Source organism: Sceloporus occidentalis, unplaced genomic scaffold (assembly GCF_023333645.1).
Source record: "Sceloporus occidentalis isolate IW3139 unplaced genomic scaffold, rSceOcc1.0.p SCAF_7, whole genome shotgun sequence".
Lineage (NCBI taxonomy): Eukaryota > Metazoa > Chordata > Lepidosauria > Squamata > Phrynosomatidae > Sceloporus > Sceloporus occidentalis.
Window position 1 is genome coordinate 13418873 of NW_028316987.1, and position 18508 is coordinate 13437380.

Consider the following 18508-nt stretch of genomic DNA (forward strand, 5'->3'; position numbering starts at 1 on the left):
GCTTCAGTTCTTCAATTCTTAAAATCTTCAATAAGATAAAAGCAAAAGAACTGAGTAGCACACCTAACTCAACAAAATCATGAACTCTAATTGGCAAAGAATAATGACAACATGCATCAAAATCAAAACAAAATCCTTTCAGGGTTTAAAATTTCTTGAAAGGATTTGGGTTTTGTCTTGCTGTTTACTATTATTTTTTGCCAATTAAAATTATAAATAGAAATCCAAATGCTTGATTTTAGATCTCAAGTATCTGGTCCCCATTCTCACCCTACAATAGATTCTTTGTTTTCTCCATTAATTAATCCACACGAGTCAACCACACATTCATCTGTGATTAAAAACAAAATGGATAGCTTTCACAAAGCTGCAAAAGAGGAACTTATAACTTTTATTTTAGTGTGTGTGTGTATGTGTGTGTGTGTGCATGCACACCTCTGCTGCCTCAGTGCCGGAGAAGAGAGCCCAAAATTGTGGCTCTCTCTCTCTGAACTCCCTGGACTGAAGGATGGCTTCCTCCCGGCCCCCAAGGCAAAACTAAGCTCGGGGGGAAGAAGGAGGGAAGGAAAGAAGGGAGGGAGGACTTGTCTCATGGGCTTGCCAACCGCGAATGACCAAAACCACAAATAGCAAGTCCTTGGATACTGAGGAGCAACTGTATTTTTGTTTTACATTCTGCAAGGCAGATTCTCAGAAATCTTCAGTTCTACAATTCTACACATAACAATTCTAGGCATCTGACAGGCTATTTGCACACACAAATATCCTAATGAAAATGAAATTCTCTCAATGTAAGGATCCTGATCCTGAGAGTCAGAGCATAAGCTTAGGAACAAGGGAAGCCTTGTTACATACATTACAGGGCTCTGCAGTCACTATGATACAACTGACTGTAGAAACCTCTTGTTGCATATAGACAGCCTGTCCTGAAAGGGAGCAAATGGTTTTCAGTAAAGAGCAGAAATAGTAACTTTTACTTGAATTTTTGGTTATGTGAGCAATGCATCATAATATGCCTACAAACTAATTACAGTGGGACTTTGGTATTCGGTAGGGTTTGGTCCAAGACCTTCCTGTGGATACCAAAATCTGTGGATGTTTGTCCCATTAAGTACAATGAACAGTAAAATGATGCCTCTTATATAAAATGGCAAAATCAAGGTTTGTTTTTTGCAATATATATATATATATATATATATATTATTTTCAAGACATGGGTGATTGAATCCATTGATATGGATGACCAACTGTATACGACTTTTCAGATAAGCAAATCAAGCAGGCCAGAAAAACACCTCTCTTTCCCCTTTAATCCTCACCTATGGCTTTTGTATAATAGTTGTATGCTTCATTGTAGTCCTTCTTGGCATAAAAAACATTCCCTTGTTCCTTGTAGGCCTCAGCTTCTCTGAAATGAAACAGAATGTCACAGTTGAGAAAGATAGGAACAACCTGCATAGATAAAATAACAGGATAAAAATCATAGACTATCCCCAACCATTGGTGGATGAGACTCCTACCAGAAACAAGAACAGCTGTTCTTTGAAGGACTATGTAACACATATCTCTTAATTACACACACACACACACACCATGGCTATACAATGGGAAATTGCTGTAGAGAAGGTAGCTCCTCTTGCTACCAAATCAGCCTAAAAAGCAAAACCTCTATTGAGATAACGGAGATACATCCAATCTGATGGATGATTTTCAATCTGTTCAACTTGATGATGGGTCAATCTGCTTTGAGAAGTAAAGTCAAGCACAAGTTCATCAGACCCATATCTATCCTGGCTGATTAAAACTGCCACAGGAAGGCAGATGGATTGGGTGATGGAAGCTGTAAATGCTTTTTTTGGAAAGAGAATTATGCTCCAAATCCTCTAAAAGAAGCAGTCATGAGACCCCAACACCTTAGATAACTGTCACCACCTTTCTAACCATCCCTTTTAAAGTAGGGCTTTAGAGTGAATGGTGACAACAACCCTCTAGGGTTTCTTGGATGTAAATGGACCCATTTCAATGTGAATTCTAACCTGGTTATGGGATAGAAACAGTCCTGGTTGAAGACCTATACTAGAACTAGAGAGAGAAAATGTGTTTTTGTTGGTGCTGCTGAACCTCTCAGGGGCATTCCAGACTATTATCAATCATGGTATCCTTCTGGACTGTTCAGCTGATAAGGGACCTGGGGCATTGTTTTGCCATGGATATGGTCTTTTGGGTCCAAACATTTCGAGAAGATAGTGCTGGGGGACTGTTTAGCCTTGATATCATTAGTACTGCAGGACTCAGTATTCTCCCAGTTTGTTTTTATAGAATGTTCTTTAAACACTTCTTCACAAATCAAAAGTCTTTGAGACAGATGTGCTTTCAGGTTTTTTTGCAGGTGATAGTGTGCACTTTATTAACAGTTTGAACACATATTTTTTCAACTTTCCTAGTGTGAGAAGTCTGTAGAAAAGAAGTTGCAAACATTTAAGAAACATAACAGTACTCTTTTATGTAAACCCAAACTTAACCACTGTGTGGAACTGAAGTGTTGCTATTTTGAGAACCTACAGTTGCCTTGAAAGACAATATATATTAATAGCTGTCCTAATTTTCTTTTTAAAGTAAAATAAAAAGAAGAAAATTACAAGGTCACACAAGAGTCACTGAAGAACAGGGTGCACTAAGTAAAAATCAAGATGATTTAGATAATCAGGAAGAAAGGGCAAATTAAATTACACCTCTGAATGAAGCTTTTTCTCAAACAAATATGCACAGGAACTGGTTACACTACAGAATTTATATCTACTCAAAAAAAGGAGAGAATTGCAATATTAAAGATTTTCCGTTTGATTCTCTCTATAGCTATGTAAGAATGCTAAACAAGAGCATACTCAAAGTGCAACTTTATGATTCAACACATAGCTGATCAAAATTAAGTCCTATTTCAATCAGTGAATCTCCCAAGAAACTGAGTATAGGATTGTGGCCTAAAGACCCAGAAAGGGCTGATAGGTACCTGGTGTAATATGACTATACATATATATATCTATCCATCCATCCATGACCTTCTATTGGCTAGTCTAAATGTATGTTTATCAAATAATAATGTGCTTAAAACTGTCCTTTCCTTATCCTTAAAGGGATCATGGTAGTTTTAAGCTATAATTAATGCAACAGAAAGACCAAGACATATTATCAAACATACACAAAAGCAGCACCAAATTCAATAAAATAGAACCAGCAAAATAAGATGTTTGGGTAAACAAAAAGGTCTTGAGCTGGCATCTAAACAATTGCATTGTTGGTACCAGTCACTTTTCTATAGGGAGGGTATTCCATAGCTGGGGCTCCATATTCTTTCTTGTTGATATATATGAGACATATTCAATGTACTTGAACGACGACTCCCCTCTTCAAGGGAGTGAAACTGAACGTTCACAGTCTGCACTGTATTCAGCACAATATAATGAACTAGTGTGTCAATTATAAATACTGTACTGTAAATAATTGTTTGAAGAGTGATCCCCGCAAAGGCAGATTTTGTCGTTGTTGCCTCAGTTCATTCTTTTGCATAGACAATCAGGCTTTAACTGATAACAAGTGGTCTTGAATTTCGTTTTAAAGGATTAAGACATTTTACACTTCATTATGTTTGAGTTCCATTTTAAAGCATTTTTTTAAAAGCAATATTTAATATAAAGGATACAATCAAGTAAAATACTGTAAAGGTATTCTTTAAATTTAAAATGATTAAAAAAACAAACCTAAGGCCCAAAGAACAGCGATTCTCTTTTGCCTCATGAGAGCTACAAAGCTTGCCATCTGTTTATATGCATGGAGGGCTATCAATAGAATTTGCACCCTGCTGAATCATTGAAGATAACACTTTGCTTGCACCCTAATGACTGGAAGAGGCAGACAAATGAAGAGGGTATTATCACATTGCTTCAAGCTGGGAATGCAACAATTCCATTTTGGCTGAGGAATGCTACTTGAGACTGAACTGAAATGAGAAATTCAAAACATAGCATTCATAAGGCTGGTATGGGGAAGATGAGAATCTAGCTTCTTAAAACCATAGCAGCATTAGAGTACTGGCTATAGGAAGAGCCAAAATGCCAATCCTGAATTCACAGGCTTGGTACCATTGGCCCACCTTCTCTCTACCCCTGGCATGACCCAAGCAAAAGGCCTTCTAGAGTACACAATACAAGCTATGTTAGGGGAAAAATCCAGAGAGAGAGAGAGAGAGAGAGAGAGAGAGAGACTCCCAAACAATAGAGGGTTGTGTTGTGGTGTGTTAACATAGTTTTAACCTCATTCTAGCTCGAACACTAGCTCCTCTTTCTGGCCTCCCCATTCCAGCCAGTTCTCCCTAGAATGGTACAGTTGATCAGCATGCAAACACAATAGGACCCAAGAACATTTCATTTTTCAAAAGGGGCTCACAGAGGTTAAGGCTAAGGCGTATGCAGCTCACATTTAATGCAGCAAATTATGCTTGGTCGAGAAGCTAACAATGGTCTTGATATGTCCATGTTCAGGCATGGCTTAAGAAGGAAATGGCACATACAGTACAACAAGCATAGGATAGTTAGAAAGTTAAACAATAGGCCAACGTTTCTCCACTTCCCAGAGCTGTGCATCTTTTTAAAAATTATGAGCAGGAGTATGATAACAAAGGTCCAGATACAGTGGGAATGCATGGTTTTCCAGTGTACAAATTAGTTAGTGACCCCTCCACTTTGCATGCCAGGAGCACAGTAAAAACATAATCTTCCAGTTTAAAAACAGCCATAGAAATGTGAAGTTCCTCAAGAGAAAAATGGGGAGGGGATTGTTCCCCCCCTTTAAAGTATATTTTAATGATATATAAGCACACACATAATTGTAGACATATAAACCCTGTTTTTTCTCCTTAAGTCTTTTTTTCTCTGGAAAAATTAGGAAAAAATGTTTATTGCTTCTAAAACCTATGTAAGAAGAAAGCTTTTATATGAGATTATGTACAGTATCATACGTAATGAGGTTATGCTCAGTATTAAGGTATTCCCTAAAGATGAGGCAACATCAGAAAGGGCTCTCACTTACAGCTACCAGCCTAACAGATTTTACTGATTGACACCGTCTACTGTCTCTACAGTAATCTTAGGATCCTGGAAACCTTACAGAAATGGAGGCAATTCTTCAACCAAGCCATCTGAGGAATTAAAGATTATCCCAAGTCACCCAAAAGTGGACCTTGGAACACACAGGCAACCGGTGCACATGGTACAGAATTGGTAATGATATGCTATGATTGCATTTCCTATTTGAAGTGGTACCTCTGGTCTGCTGCCTAATTTATATGACACAGTGTGACCTAGTGTGGACTACACACTGGTGTGGAGACAGGAGGACCCAGGTGGCCAGCAGATGCCCTAGGTCAGCCAAACCATCACCACCTTTGCTGGCTATACTTTTTTTGTTGCACGCCTGCGAGTCAATTGCAGAAGGGGTCAGCAGCACCATCGACACATCACATACCCCATGAAGTGAAATGACTATAAGCACATCAGGTTAGAAACCATAAAATGGATTTAATAACAACATTAATAAATTGGCTAGTCCAACAGGGAGGCAAGAGAGAAAATGGAAGTATGCATTGGGGGCGGGGGATGTCATGATTGAAGAGATGCTCATTGTTTCAGGAGGGCTATGAGGCTGCCCTAAGCTGGCCCTCCAAGGCAGCAGCCACTACTCCAGTCAGCGAACTGCAGGGGGCAAGGAAGATGGGGGAGGAGGAAGCTCCATTGTTGTATTTTGCCAATGTGTCACTGCGTGCACTGATGCCCCATATGGGCAGTAGATTGATCATGGGAATGAGTGTCTGGTTGTGCAGGACACCCAACGGACTGATGGCTGGGAGGGAGGTGATTGGTGGCTGTTGGTGGAGTGTCTATGTGCTCACGCTCATGCTTTTTTGGTGGAACAAAAAAAATTAATAATAATGGTGTGGTTTGTAGTGGCAATTGCTCTATTATGCTAGGTAAGTCCTCATAGCAGGGGTGGTGGTGCAACCTGATTTGGTTGTCGGCCCATTGTGGCAGCCAGTGGTTCTCCTCACAAAATTGGGGCAACACTGGGGGTAAGTCAGCTTTTCCCCTCTGTCTGTTTTTGGCCCATGAGACTATAAAAGACTGTTAATACTAAGTAATTCTTCTATGCCTTTGGGCCCCCAACTAATTTGCATCAGTTCAGAGTCCCATTTTCTTCCACAATAAAACTAGATTGTTTGATTGTATCTTTCACATACACTCCACAATTATTTGCTGTAATTTAGGAATTTCACCACAAGGTCAGTTAGGCCAAAATTAAAGGAAAGTGAACATTGGATTAGTTTAGACCTGACAATTCAAGCTTCATAAATCTTGGCTTATGAAGCCATCAATGAACACTAGGCTCCACCACCACAACCTTGCAAATCACCTCTGAGGCTTTCAACTTAGTTAAAATAAACTAGAACTTCCAGTTGTACATCAACAGTGATTTAATGTTAAGTTTACTAATCAATGGTGCTGAAACACACTAATCAATTAGTTTCAATGGGGCTCAAATACATGCGGAACCTGCCTTACACGACAAGGTCTGGAATGGTCCCCCGCGTAAGGCAAGGGCACAGTGTATATTTTATTTATTTATTTAGGTATTTATATCCCGCCCTTCAGCCCTAATGGCTCTCAGGGCGACTTACAATTATTATTTTTAATCAGACAGTTCCCTGCCCTCAGGTTTACAATCTAAAAGACACGAAACAAAAGGAGAAGGGAATGGTGGAGGGAAAGGGGATGAGGTCCAGTGGTTCTTCTCTCCCTCTGAGGCCTGGACCAAGGCAGATGGATTGGAGGGAGGGCTCTTCCTTCTTCCAGGCTAGCCCTGATGGAGCTGGACCTGCCTGGTGAACGCCTTCTTTTTTGGGGGGGGAGGGGCTTGAATACTCAAACAATTTATATGGGGCACAAGCCAAACCTGATGGGCCTCATATACAGTGCACCCTTGCCCTACGCAGGGAGACTGTTTGAGACTGCACCACATAAGACAAGTTCCGTATGTGCTTGAGCCCCATTGAAACTAATGGGGTTTGTGTATGCAGTGCGCGTTCGTGTCATATAGTGCACCCGCATCATATGCGGGCGCATTATATGCTGCTCAGTGCTGCTTCTTCCGGTGCAGTGTGCTGGAAGAAACAATGGTGTGTGCGCCTGTGGCGTGCCACCGCCACCACACACCACCACAAGCATGAGCCCCATTATTTGTAATGGGGCTCAAGCATATGCGCTTTTTGTTTTACACAGGGAATCCGGAATGGATCCCTGCATAAAACAAGGGCACACTGTACTGTATTCTCTTAGTCTCTGCACACGTATAGCGCACCCACGTCATACTGTATTCTTTTAGTGTCTGCACTAGAACTGCCCTGTGACTATAGACGGAGTAAGGAAAGACAGATATCAATGAGGAAACTAGAGTTCAGGATGGTTTTTTGCCATTACTGATGATCTGATTTTAATATGCCTGGTAAATTTCTGATAAACACTGAAACTTCCTGCAATTGTTGCAAGGGGTGGGGTAGGAGGAGTGTTAGACGAATATTCAGCACTGAATGTCCTTTGGCTAATATTCTGCTAGGGACCATAAGAAATAAACAACATGTAAACTATTTTCACTGGTTCTTTCTGATGGATCTGCATATGACGACTCCACAGAGACCACCTGGTCAAATACCACAACTGGAGCTAATGACGTCTACCGTGTTTTATCAATGTGATGAACAGATAAAGAAGAGGTGCTTTTTAAAAATAAGTCCTGCACTTGTTTACTAAGGACTCTGACTGCCACAACAAGAGGAAAAGAATTCTTGATCTCCTGATATCATGAATGATTGTTTCTACTCCAAACAGATGCCACAGCCTGAATGAGGTCATTCTGCAAGTCCCGCACTGATGTAGGCTGCATTCCCCACTTGCTACTTTTGATGCTAGAGAAAGAATCTGCTTGGCTAAAAATACAATCCAGCTCTCTGAATGGATCTCATTGTTGGGCGAAGAGTTGGCGTCCCTCTCTGGTGAACCCTGGGGGTGGAAGGACAGAGCTACAACAAGGATCTTTAAAAAAAATCCTCCCATCACTACTTGCCTCCCTGTCACTGCATAACTTTGCTAGAGAGGACGCTGAGGTATGTACTTTTTCAGCACCACATACCACTAGGCTGCCATGGCACTAAACAGTAAGCAGAAGGGAAACTCAGCTGCCCCTCAATACAAGAAGAAACAGCAAACACAAACATGAACAGCCAAGAGGCCATTTCAGAAATGAAGACCTGAAAAGCAGATAAAGCGATCAGAGCAAAGCTGGAAAGGGAAAAATCAGCTTGTAAGCAGCAACGAGTTCTTAATAAATGTGTATGACTCTGAAGGCTCTTGGTAAAACCTAGATTACCCTGGGCTTTGATTCTAAAAGTCAAGTTCCTAGTCACCACATTTGCAGTACAAACTGAAAATGCTATGGCAGAAAGGGTATGGGCTTGGAAAATGGGTTGTCCATGGCAGACAGTCATGTGTTCTAAGGGATTGTGCAAACAGCCCCAAAGTGGCGGCCTCCAGCCGCTTCTTTTTCAGCCAGATTGGGGCTCAGCAACCACACGTCGTGGCCCTGATCTCGCCTTTCCACGGTGCGACAGCTGTGGCTATGCAGCACTCATTCGGCACTGTGTCATGTGGATGCAGCGCTGGAGGAGCACTATGATGCCACGCACTGTGTAGTGCAGTACATGGTGTCCTGGAGGCGGAGCTGGGGTGTGCGTCGTGTAGACGCTATGCCCCAACTCTGCCCATAGGATGGCCCAAAGTGCCAGTCTTCATAGGGCCTAAGTTATGACAGACAACTCGACTTTGCCCCAGGGCACCACAACACTGTTCGCCACCCACTGCACGATGTGTGGCAACATGGCACTCCTCTGGCACTGCATCTGCATGGCGCAATGCTGAAGGAGCACAGTATAGCTGCGGTGCTGTGGCTATCGCGCCCTGGAAAGGCCAGATTGGGGTCACAGTGTGTGATTGCCGTGGCCCCCATCTGTCTGTCTGCACAAGATTCACTTCAAGACCCAGTTAAAGGCTGGTGGTTAGCAGCCATTTTGAGGATCGTCAACAAACCAGCAGCGTATGCTCTTCCTCACAGATATATCCACCTCCTGATAAAAACTCATCAGGGATGGTAGGTTGAGTAATTTCCAGAAACTTGATATTCTTTGACCTTTGTCTTCAAAAATAATATAATCATAGAGATGGAAAAGATCACAAGGGCCATCTGGTCCAACTCCCTGCCATGCAAGAACTCACAATCAAACCATCCACAACAGATGGCCATACAGCCTCTGTTTAAAAACCCCCAAAGAAGAAAATTCCACCACTCTCAGGTGGATTATCTTTTCTGTAGCTTGAATCCATCCATGTCCGTTTCTGGAGCAGTAGAAAACAAGCTTGCTCCATTCTCAATATGACATCATTTTAAATATTTAAACAGGGCTATCATATAACCTCTTCACCTTCTCTTCTCCAGGCCAAACATACCCAACTCCCCAAGTCTCTCCTCACAGAGAATGTTTGCCAGACCTTGCACTATTTTGGTTCCGAGATTACTTTTGACTGTTTTTAAAACTCTTGGATGAGGTTCCTCTAGCCCTGGAGACCTGAACTCATTTGTAGTAGCCAGGTCTTCTTTTTTATCTATTCTGTGTTGCATTTCCCTACTGCATCATCTGCTCCATTTCCCTTAGATTGAACACAGTTTTCCTTTTGGGAGAAGACGGGGGCAAAGAATGTACTGAGTTGTTTTGCCTTTTCTCTGTCCCCTGTTAGCATTTCTCCAACTTCTTCATTTCAGGGCCCTAATATTTTGTTCTACTTTGTTATGCCTCATTATAGACACAACCCCCCACCTTTATTGTTTTTAATCTTTCTTGCAAGCCTAGGCTCCTTCTGCGCTTTACCTTTTCTGATTTTCTCAAGATTAAATTGAACACAATATGCAAAATATATTCCAAGATGCCTGTTTGGGACTAATGATAGAAATCACAGAATTCTATCAATCCCACTGCAGAGTACACACTCCCAAGGAATGAGAGCATCCAATGTCTGTGGGTTTTTGGGGTTTTTTAAACAGGCACCACAGATGACCAAGTGAAATCAGCCACAGTGGACAAACTCTTGAGAACAGCAACTTTATCATCACCATGTGAAGATCCAGGGGAGTGGTAGATATGTCCTATGTTTCAATTTCAGTTCACGCAGGGTAACAGGTCAGATTAGATGCATCACAGAATCATCTGCAATGGGCTGGGAGTCTGCAGCAGATGTCCAGGAGGAGTTTCAGTGCAAAAAAGACCATTTGGAAAAAGCTTCTGGGAAATAGAAGCACTGAAGACCACTATGCTTGGTAGCCCAACCAGCTTTTCTCCCCTTAAAATTAACTGTGAAGCAAAAATTCAAATATGTTTAATGACTGCGGCCTGAGACTCACCACCAGCAAGGGGCAACTCACGATCCCCTCCCTGCAGCATTACATGAGCCAGGTGGCACAAGTTAAGTGTTAGGTAGGCTGAAATTTTGTAAAGTGGAGGAGTTAAGTAGGCAAGACTGGCTTTATAGGAAGAAGTTGTCAACAGATTATCTTGGCATCTCCTCCAGTTTGTACTTATAAGATGCAGGACAAATGGCACACAATGCAGTTTATTGTGGCATGTGGAGAAATATTTATCTGTACACTGGTGCCCCCTAGTGCTTAGCATGGAGAACGGAGACCTACCTGCGCAGGGCAATCAAGAGTGCCATAATCACCGCCAAAGCTTGTGGGTTTTCTATACATTCCCCAAACAGCATAACACTGCAACAATTCAGAGTGGGACCTGAAGAAATGATTACTCAAGCCTACATCTTCGGTGTGCGAGGGTGCCTTTAAGGTCACGTTGTGAAGAGCTTAAAACTGTTCATCAGTTCTCCATGCCTACAGCATACACAGCATTGCCTCAGCTGGCTTTGGTTTCCTTTTCCTGGAAACACAGTTGGCAGCCAAAGACCCAGGTGCTGTTACAGAGAGACGCGTCCCATTCGAAATCAGCCTGGCAAGAAAAACTCCTCAGACAGGACACTCAATAAGCAAGATTATCTTAAATCAGATACGTGATGTCGATGATGACTTGTTGCCTTGCTCAATTTTGCAAGAGAAGTTTTAACTACCAGTATCAGCTAAATGGCAGCATCTACAACTGAAACATTTATTACAATCCAGATTTGGCCCTGTAGCTTTAAGTGAATCTGAGGTTCTCTTAATATCAGGTACATTAATTGAGACCAACGAAACTAACAGTATGTGTGTTATCTGTAAATAATTATAATATGCAAGGTTCAGAGCAAGAATGGAATACGGGATCGAAATATCCAATTCTAACTACTCAATGGCCATTGATTAAACAGTGGCGATATTATCATCATCATCATCCCATTTCCCCCAAAATTAGGACTCAAATTGGCTTACAATTTAAAAGAATACAATTAGAAACACACAAAAGTGTGCATTAAAACAGAATTAAATTGTTATTGTATTAAAACACAACATGTAACACTAGTATGGCTACAGATCACTGACTAGATCTTAGACAACAGAAATTGCTCTTTCAAATATACTGAACATTCAAGAAAGGGCTATGTCAACAAATGGTTGGAGAAGTAATGCTGCCCTAACACATATGTTTTGGAGTTGATCCTGTAGTAGTTACATTTTGGGAGGAAGTAATTACATAATTAAAAATAGTTTTGGAAAGTTTCTTGATATTTAGCAGCATGATTGTTCCTTGGAAATTAACAAATGGCCAACAGAAGTGGATTTTTCATGGCCTTTTGGCTGCTATCAGGAATCTCTCAATCAAGAATATATGCTACCAAAGCTGTTTGCAAAGCAGCAGGTAACAAGGGGAGGGAGGGAAATACAGCCCTTTATTCTACCCTATTTTATATATCAATTTGCTGTCTTAAGAGCCATTAAGACATCACAGCCATGCTTGGATGATTACTCTGTAACAGAGGTGACTGGATATTTTTGCATTCCTATAGATTACACCAACAGTAAATCTCAACAGCTATTCTTACTTTCTTCAGAGTTCCAAAACTAGACAAAACTTTGAAATGCAATAGTGGACACTTTAGCCCTCTGACAGACACAAAGGAGACCATTAGTGATCCTCAGTGGCTCATGTCTCATAGGCAATGCTACCCAATGTTTTCATACATGTTCCTCACATTACCGTACCTGCTATGAAGACAGGGAAGGCACAAAATATATATTTTCTTTAACATGCAAAATAGTTTGATGGGGTTTATGAATAATCTATATGACTACCTACAGACACTGGAGCATTTTGCCTTTCAAACAAGATTCTCACCTGGACCTGCTTTGGAAACACTTGGGAATGATATAACTCATTCACTGATGAGTCCTAGATGACATTTATTAATTCTGTGTGTCACTATGAAAATATTTAAATAAAACAGTGTGTCCGGTTTTAGCCAAAGTTATGTTGTTATCAGGCCCTTTCAAGCTCCCAGCCTGATTCTTCATGTTTCATGTACTCCCTGTCCCCAAACAGAGATTGCTTTTATTATGGCATACATCAAAGTTAGTAAACATATTTTCCACTAAGGTTTAACTGTGAGAACCTACTGGATTACTTGGTGGGCTACTAGCAACAATATGTAAACAGCTTTTGGAGCTTTTCCAGGTGAACGTCAACCTTTACAATTTTTCCTTGTGGAATTATACCACAGCAACAATATCAAGGTAGAGTAATTATGTGCAAACACATTTTCTCTGAATATAGATAAAATGAAATACATTGATAATTAGGTGTACTTGCAATCTGTCCTGTTACACAAGCAGTAGACTGCAGTTGCCGATAGACAGGTTCTTATCTACATATTGTACTGCTTACATCTTCTGTTTGTGTAGTGATGAATTTCAGAAAAGAAGGTGTCAAAAAACAGCAAATTGGAACAAGCACCCCAGACTAATTTGGTCAATGCCCAAAAACAGACACACCACTGTAGTACCTGCACCTTTTAAAATAAGTTTGCATCAAGGGAATCTTCTCCACATTTCCAAAGTCACATGTGAAAGATCTGGAAATGATGCTCTGTGAGAAGCGACTTGGGAAGTTGGGTATGTTTAGCCTGGAGAAGAGAAGGTTGAGAGGCGATATGACAGCCCTGTTTAATATTTGAAGCGATGCCATATTGAGGATAGAACTCTGCTGCTCCAGAGACTGAGACATAGATGGATTCAAGCTACAGAAAAGATAACACACCTAAACTTTTTAGGAAAAGCTTCCTGACAGTAAGAGCTCAATGGGGAAAAAAGTGAGTGGGGATGTTTTAAGTTCTGGGTATTTCATGTCACCCAGTGAAGAGATGGACTTTCTTTGCAGGGTGACCTGGCAGTAGAATTAAGAGCTTTCCTAGCTCTTTGACTTTCATGTATTTTACAGCTTTGCAACTCACTATTTACTGCCCAAACCCTCTGTGCTAAGATGCCATGTCAACAACAAACACCAAGGGCCAATTCCAATTTGGAAAGGGTCTTGAGAATTGCATTCCAGCAACAAGTGAGGCTAAGGACCAAAATAAAAACAGTCAGGGACAGATGCATTCCAATATACAAGGCACAGCTCAATTCTATGTTTTACGCAGCATTCACTCCAATTCAACTGGTTCCCAAACTGAAAGGTACAACTCCATCCCCATGCAACAGCTTCCTGGGAAAGAAGAACTCAAGTTCATTCAAAAGTTTTCTAATTGATGTCCCCATCAATTGATGTACACATCTTTTAAGCTTCCCATAGAACAACCCAGATCAAAGCAAGTATCTTCTTTCCCACGGTCTTCAGAGTATGAAGTAGAAACAATGAACATATTCCCCACCAGTTGCTTTTGGAGTGTACCCCCCTCACTCCTGATTATATATGGTATGGATGATGGGAACTGCAGTGCAACATATGAAAAAGCACACATTCCCCACCCCAGTGAAATATGGGGAGACTCTTAACACCGAACGAGCAAGGACATGAATCGCAACAGGGAGAAACCAGCTTGAGATCATGAATGTAAGAAGAACAGCAAGTGGTTGCTAGGGTTTCCAGCCAGATCCAGCAATTTCAAGATTTTTCAAAATACTACAGGGTGCCAGGGGGTCTTAGGTCTATTAGGAATGCCCTGGTCCAGCATTCTCCAGCCTGACACTCACACACACGCAGATATTTCAGACCAACTTATGAACTTCACCACTATCCGTGTTTACGTGAAGGTGATGTGAGTTATAGTCTAATATGCCTGCAGGACAGAAAGTTGAGAAGGCCAGGCACTAGCCTAGATGCCCTGAATTTCCTGCTAAAAGAGGAACGTGGGGAAGACTATTTTGGAAAAGACTTTTTGTCCTGTTCTGAACATGTTTATATTCCTGTCAGTAGTGGCTGAGAATTCTAGGGGTATCAAGAATCTAATGTTATTCCCAGCCATCAGTAATACCATGCTCAATGCACGCATAGCCCTTTGGAGCTGTGAACAGGAACACCCAAGGTATGAAAGACATCAGTTGAAAGAAATCCTTTCCACATTCAATTGTCACTTTAGGGACCCCTGGCTGCTGCACAGAGTTCTGGAATATGTCCTGGGAGGCAGTTAGTGCATGCTGCTCAATGACAAGGCTGATTTGGCCTCACGTCTGCTCTCTGTGAACACACAGTTTGCCTTCAAACATGCTCCTGTGCCTGTAAGCTGCTGTTCAGGGAAGACTGCCTGCCATTATTATTCAACTCACTGGAGAACTACGATAACCTACCAAGCAACCACAGGAGTCTCTGCATAATGCGTAATTTTAAAGATAATGCTGTACTATTTACAATCCCAAACCGCTCAATTTGCAAAATTAAACGTTGCCTAGCATATGTTGGGTGGGAGGTGGACGAACGAAGGCTGTATCTCCAGCCAGATCCAGCTTTCTTTTAGAAACATCCTCAGGCCCTGAGCCTTCCAAAATTAATGGTTAGTAGGTTCCCTTGCTGCAGACACAGTTCCTAGATATGCCTGTGTGTTGGCAACTGGAGAAAGCATTTGGTAGTTCTTGGGACAAGTGTGAAGGACAGATGTGCTCCCAACACTTCCCTATTGCTGATCATTTATTACTGGCATAATCGGACCTAGCTCTGCATAATGGGAAATGAAAGTGAAACTCCTATTCAGTCTTTCTCAGTTTAACCCAATTTCCAGGACTTCCTTCAGAATAAATCATGTTGCGATCAGCCACTTCCCAAACATGAATAGGTATCAGCAACTATGCAATGAGAAAGAAGCAGATGTGGAGCAGGTTGGCTAAATTTTTCATTGCTTTTCTCTTATAAATATAACTATGCACTGTAACATGTCATAGCGATAGGGCAAAAAAAGAGAAACCTAAAATAAACTGTGTTACTTTGAGCAACAGGAGTTCCTCCCAATCCACCCAAACATTCATTAAAGACAGGTAGCCAGAAGGCTCATTTCTTTTACTGCCACTCCCTGTTTATTCAGCCAGGGCCTATGACTTATTCACGGTTAAGGCCTATCCCTCCATTAGTAACAATTGGAAGCACTTGCTTTATACTGAATCGTTGGTTCATCTAGCTTAACTGATTACTCTCAATTGACACCAGTTCTCCAGGATTTCAGACAACTCTTTCCTGGTCCTACATGAAGATACCAGAGACTGAACCCAGGACCTTTTCTGCATGTACGGCATGTACTCTGCCACTAGACATGGTTGTTCCTCTACAGAGAATGAATCACTTGCTGTTCAGCTGTTATCTCAGAAGCCTACATAAATCACCACCCAAGAGCTTGATCACAAGCCTCTTGGTTAGCTACTGAGTTTTACCACAGATTCCTCTAAAACCTATCATTTTCACCACAAATAAGGGAGAAGTGACCAGGCTATGAGCCACAGTCACTAGACTGAGAGATGAGTGTAGAAGGTCAGGGTAAATCCCAGTTTCTAACAAAGAATGTATGCTGTTGTTTTTGAAACAGAATATACTCGTCCCTCCACATTTGCGGCTTTGACTTTTGTGGATCTGATTATTCATGGATTTTATTAATTTGTTCTCTCTAGGAATATCTAGGTCCTCCAGCGCAACTCTATGGTCAACTTGAACCAAAAGTTGCACTGAAGGACCTAGAGATTCCTAGAGAGAACACTCCACTAGGCATTTGTAGCTCCCCAGAGCAATTCTGTGGTCAATGTCTGGCAGATGCTGACCACAGAGTTGCACTGGAAGACCTAGAGATTTCTAGAGAGTGTTATCTCAGGTAAAAACACGAGTGTTTATGTTATTTGTGGTTTCCCCACATTCATGGGGGTCCTGTGCCCCTAACCCCAGTGAATGTGGAGGGACAAGTGTACATTACTTCCAATTAGTACCAAGCTTTTAATTTTCTGTCAAGAAGATGGTGACATTCACTATCTCAATATGGTGTATTTAGTTTCCCTCAAATAAGAGAGTTAAGGCAAATCTATCAGAAAACCCATGCATCCCACTAGTTCCCTGTGGAACATAACTCTATTTTCTAACCCAGAGGTCCTCAACCAGGAATCCATAAACTGGATGGGCTTCAGGGAATCCATGAACTAATCTCTTTCCTGCTGAAATTTATTCTTTTCAAGTGTCCAGTCTCTTATTACTTTTATTCTTGAGTAGTCTATGTAAAGAAAACCAATTTACAATGCAATAAAGCAAAATTTATATCCTGCTATGAATCTGTCTAGGCCACAGCTTTCAGCAGATTCTCAAAGGGATCTTGGAAGGGGATGCTTTGATTGGGATTTCCTGCATGGCAGAATGGGGTTGGACTGGATGGCCCTTGTGGCCTCTTCCAACCATACGATTCTATGATTCTATACACCCCACAAATGACTAGGGTCAGATCTTTACAGACCCCATTTTGGGAACTGAACATGTCATTGCGCTCAAGCTCCTGGTGCTCTCCACCATATTTATCTTAAAGGATTGTGCTGGGTTCTAGCAAGTCGGTCCCTTTCTTTCTACACCTTAAAAGAGTTGTGGAGGCAGATGACAGCCAGGTTCTCCTGCAGCAAGGAGAGGAATGGGTCAGATCCTGAATGGATTGCATCTAGAACACATTAACTCCGGTGTTCGAAAGAGACAAACAACCTACATTGTAAACCGCCTTGATCTTTTGTAAAGGCGGCATATAAATAAAATGCATTATTATTATTATTATTATTATGGTACTGTCTTGTCCATTGTATATAATTCCTTGGGGGAAATGGCTAAGGAGGCTATTAGAAATGAAGTTTCATCAGAAGGAAGCTGCTCAGTGGTTCCCCAAAGAGGCATTTTTTGGACTCCATTTCCCAGAAGCCTCAGCCATGGCGGCCAATGGCCTGGGATTCTGGGAGCTGAAGTCCACACTCAGTGCGAGTGCAGCCAAGGGAGCCTTTCTTTGCCTTCGAAGGGAGAAAGAAGGGGGAGAAGGGAAAGAAGGCCTTACCTTCGCGTCCCCGCGTCCTCGTCCTCGTCGCTCAACATCACCGGCGCCTCTGAATGGGAACCTGCCGCGGGAGCCATAATCACGTCGCAATCTCCGCCCGCCGACGCCATCTTGCGCCCTTGTCGCTGCAATCAACGGCCGGCGGCGAGCCGGGGATAGAGAGAGACAGAGACAGAGAAAGGAAAGAGAGGGAACGGAAGTTCATACCTCCATTTCCGGTCATAGATAAGAGAGGGCTAGAGAGGCAACTTCCGGTTGGGCTAGACGAGGAGAGGGCGGCTTTGAGTCCGCCAAGAGGGGCGCCTCAGTCAGGCCCTGGCCCTTTTTGCTTTTGCTTTGTGTCCACTAGGCTTTATTACTATTACTATTACTATTATTATTATTATTATTATTATATTTTATTTTCTTATATTTTTCTTATTCTTATTTTATTTTCTTATATTTTTTCTTATTATTATTATTTTCTTTTCTTATATTTTTGTTATTATTATTATTTTATTATATTATATTTCTACTACTACTTCTTCTTCTTCTTCTTCTTCTTTTGTTATATTTTATTTTCTTATATCCCACCTTAACCCCAATATAGGGGGATATAAGAAGGCATCGAACAAGTATAAAGCAATACAGTTTAAAAACAACACAAGCTATTAAAATGTACACTCATCCCTCCCTATTTGCGGATTTGATTATTGGTGGATTTGGTTAATGCAGTTATGTCATCTCTAGGAATATCTGGGTCCTCCAGCACACAACTCCATGGTCAACATTTAACTAAAGGTTGCACTGAAAGACTAGGCCTAATTAGGGTTGCCATAATTCTCTACTATAAACCGGGACGAAATGTAGGACAAAATTTAGACCAAAATGTAGGATGTTTAAGA

The 18508-nt window shown here is 41.5% G+C and overlaps 1 protein-coding gene across 2 annotated transcripts in view; it reads right to left on the minus strand.

Annotated features, from left to right (window-relative positions):
- The window catches only part of LOC149309218 (dnaJ homolog subfamily C member 7), a 35859-nt gene extending 18022 nt beyond the window's left edge, over nt 1–17837 (minus strand). For both annotated transcript variants that reach the window (XR_016281889.1, XM_089531983.1), the window contains exons 1-2: nt 17625–17837; nt 1320–1408 (exon numbers count right to left, since the gene is read on the minus strand). Coding sequence is in view for 1 of the 2 variants with exons in the window: in XM_089531983.1 (XP_089388109.1) it covers nt 1320–1408; nt 17625–17734 (199 nt within the window). In the remaining variant the exon portion in view is untranslated. The remainder of the gene's footprint in view (nt 1–1319; nt 1409–17624) is intronic.
- Between the last annotated feature and the right edge of the window lie 671 nt (nt 17838–18508).